The sequence below is a fragment of the Helicoverpa zea genome, chromosome 20, assembly GCF_022581195.2.
Source record: "Helicoverpa zea isolate HzStark_Cry1AcR chromosome 20, ilHelZeax1.1, whole genome shotgun sequence".
Taxonomy (NCBI): domain Eukaryota; kingdom Metazoa; phylum Arthropoda; class Insecta; order Lepidoptera; family Noctuidae; genus Helicoverpa; species Helicoverpa zea.
The window spans coordinates 1,854-5,343 of record NC_061471.1 but is presented as its reverse complement, the minus strand read 5'-3'; the positions used below and the strand labels follow the sequence as shown (position 1 = coordinate 5,343).

Here is a 3,490-nt window from a genome sequence, read left to right as displayed (position 1 = left end):
ATTTTTACAATGAAAAAATCTAGTCAGAATTTTGATAAATAATTAATTTTGTGTTTTTTACAGGTCGAGAAGGGTGGGGGTGTCAAAAAATCGGGTCACACCGCTTCGATGTCGCGTTTGAAGGGTTATCGCGTGCTTACAAGCCTGTTGTAGCTATTATACGCAAAAAACCGCATCAAAATCGGTCTCCTTTTGAAAAAGTTATCCGGTTAGGTTAGGTTAGGTTTTTTTTTTTTTTTTTTTTTTTGTTGTGGCAGAGTGGGAAATCCTCATGGACCACCCCGAGGGGTAGTGCCGGACTCTTACCGGCTAAAACCCACTCCTGCCTCGCAAGTTGTCCTCTAACGTTGTCAGAGCTCTTTATTGCGATTTGTTTAATTAACATCATACACACATTTACTTAACTAACATGTTTGAACTTATAAATAATGTCTATGGTGTTTTCTTTTCTCTAGTATGATTTACAGGTAAGCAGTGCACATGGCCCAGTGTTTCATAAATATTTCTTTCTTTACTATTTTTTTTTTTTTTTTTTTTTTTTTTTTTTTTTTTTTTTTTTTTTTTTTTTTTTTTTTTTTCCGTTTATTGGTACTTAAACTATATACTCAATATACAGGTAAGTATCCATATTTACAACTTATTTCTACTTATTACTAAACTAACTATTTTTTCGCAATAATCTAAAAATTTCGGCCGGTCTTTTTTATCTCTCATTAGAAATGGGAGGTTTGTTGCTGTAAGGCTCATTGTTAACTCTTGCTCCGTCTCAAAACGTGCTCTCTCTGTAATTGGGCACTCCAGGAGGATGTGGGCAACGGTTTCCTCGACTCCAGGTTCACAGGCGCACGATGAATTCTCCTTACATTTAAATCGTGTCAGATATGAGGAGAATCCACCGTGCCCAGTGAAGATTTGTGTCCTTATGTACGTGAGGTCAATTTTCCTCACGATGCCGTACGCGGATATTGCGTCGGGGAAAAACAGTTTAGTGCCGGAGGCTGTTTCTCCGGCTTTATATTTCCCATTCCATTCGTCAAGCGACCTCATACGTATCTGCCGCTTGACGAATGAGATGGGGCATAGGTCGTAGTCCGGCTTCTTCTTCGACTTTAGGGCGGCTTCCTTTGCGAGTTGATCAGCTCGCTCATTGCCCTCCAATCCTGCGTGGGCCTTTATCCAGAACAAGGAGACACTCTTGTTCTGGAGCTTGCAGCGGCGTATGGTGTCCCTTGTTTCCACTGCTAGAGGATGGGGGGCACTGACGTTAGCGACTGTCTGCAGGGCCGCCATAGAGTCGCTGAAGATGCCGAATGTGTTTTCCCGGCGTTTGAGCGCTTCAGTTGCCGCTTTCTGCAGCGCCAACAATTCAGCCTGGTAGACGGTGCAGTATGACGGCAAGGTAAGTTTGAGAGCCTTTGTTTCGGTGGTACTATCCCACAAAGATAGCGCCGCGCCGACCTTGCCCTGTATCTTACTGCCGTCGGTAAAAATACGCACAGCAAACTCCTCCCTCCGGTTTCTGTACTCTTCGTCGTCCACTATGCTGTTGTACTGCAGTGTCACCAATTCTGCGGGGTGAGGGGCTTCAAGGGCTGAGGCCATCCGCTCGATCTCCCTATCTCCCAGTGTTGGCTGGGGCACTCCCCCCTTCGCTTCGTAAAGTGAAGCAGCTTCCCTTATCCGAATGTCTAGAGGGAGTATCCCAGCGAGCAACAGTGCCGAGTTTAGGGAGACCGTGCGGTAGGCTTTGCACAACTTTTGCGCAAACCCTCTTTGGACCACGTTAAGCTGTTTTTGGACCCCTAATTTGTTTGCGGCTGGCGCCCATGCACTCGCTGCGTACAGTATCGTGGGCTCTACTGCTGCCGTGTAGATGGTCCTGATGATTTCCGGCTGTAGACCCCAACTAGCTCGAGCTGCCCTGGCCAGTTGTTTGTACATAGCTATCGCCTTTTTACAAGCGATAGCTATGTGTTTGTTGAAGGTGAGTTTGTCGTCGATTGTGAGGCCTAATATTTTGACGTCGCGGGACGTTCCAATGTCGATCCCCCCCATGCTCAAGCGCGGAGTGTCATACTTTAGCTTTCGTGTTAAGACCATTGCGCAGGTTTTGTGCGGTGCGAATTTTAGCTTGTTTCTGACACCCCATGCTCGAACATGTTCGAGAGCGGCATTGGCTCGTCCCTCTATCTCTGCCGCCGTTTCGCCGTCGAAAATCAGGACAACGTCGTCGGCGAATGCTTGGCAGTAGTTGCCCCCAGTGTCGAGCTCCTTCAAGAGGGGGTCCAGTAGGAGGTTCCAGAAGAGTGGACCCGCAATGGATCCCTGGACGCAACCCTTGCTCGTCGATTTTTTGCACTCCTCACCCAAGTACCTCACGCTAACAGTCCTGTCACTGAGGTAACTACTGACCACTCGTCTCAAGTTTACAGGGCACTTTTCCTCAGCCAATCGGACTTTGATGGCAGGCCACCACGCACTGTCAAAGGCTCCCTCTATGTCTAGTGACACAAGAGTAACAATTTTCTTTTGTGTCAACTTCTTGCGGATGTGTTGCACCATGGTGTAGAGGGAGTCCTCTGTGCTCCTTTGCGGCATAAAGCCGTATTGGCGAGTACTGATCCTGGGAAGCAAATAGAACCTAAGGCGAGGCGACCAGCATCTTCTCGTACTCCTTCCCTAATACAGGCAAGAGCCCAATCGGCCTGTAGGACTTTGGTACGCTGTACGAGTCTTTGCCTGGCTTCCTTAGTGCCACCACCGTTGCCTCCTTCCAGATTTTGGAAAGTAGTGGCATGTCAGTGCATTGTTAACCAGGTTAGGTTAGGTTAGGTTAGGTTAGGTTAGGTTAGGTTAGGTTAGGTTAGGTTAGGTTAGGTTAGGTTAGGTTAGGTTAGGTTAGGTTAGGTTAGGTTAGGTTAGGTTAGGTTAGGTTAGGTTAGGTTAGGTTAGGTTAGGTTAGGTTAGGTTAGGTTAGGTTAGGTTAGGTTAGGTTAGGTTAGGTTAGGTTAGGTTAGGTTAGGTTAGGTTAGGTTAGGTTAGGTTAGGTTAGGTTAGGTTAGGTTAGGTTAGGTTAGGTTAGGTTAGGTTAGGTTAGGTTAGGTTAGGTTAGGTTAGGTTAGGTTAGGTTAGGTTAGGTTAGGTTAGGTTAGGTTAGGTTAGGTTAGGTTAGGTTAGGTTAGGTTAGGTTAGGTTAGGTTAGGTTAGGTTAGGTTAGGTTAGGTTAGGTTAGGTTAGGTTAGGTTAGGTTAGGTTAGGTTAGGTTAGGTTAGGTTAGGTTAGGTTAGGTTAGGTTAGGTTAGGTTAGGTTAGGTTAGGTTAGGTTAGGTTAGGTTAGGTTAGGTTAGGTTAGGTTAGGTTAGGTTAGGTTAGGTTAGGTTAGGTTAGGTTAGGTTAGGTTAGGTTAGGTTAGGTTAGGTTAGGTTAGGTTAGGTTAGGTTAGGTTAGGTTAGGTTAGGTTAGGTTAGGTTAGGTTAGGTTAGGTTAGGTT

At 45.9% G+C, this 3,490-nt stretch overlaps 1 protein-coding gene across 1 annotated transcript; it reads right to left on the bottom strand.

Moving 5' to 3' along the window:
- Positions 1-630: 630 nt before the first annotated feature.
- LOC124640018 lies at positions 631-2,598 on the bottom strand. The gene has a single exon (XM_047177594.1). The coding sequence runs from the start codon at positions 2,596-2,598 to the stop codon at positions 631-633; it is 1,968 nt and encodes a 655-aa protein (XP_047033550.1).
- Between the last annotated feature and the right edge of the window lie 892 nt (positions 2,599-3,490).

What these genes read in the sequence shown, in the direction of transcription:
- LOC124640018 (XM_047177594.1), bottom strand. Translation starts at nt 2,598, where the DNA reads ATGCCGCAAAGGAGCACAGAGGACTCCCTCTACACCATGGTGCAACAC.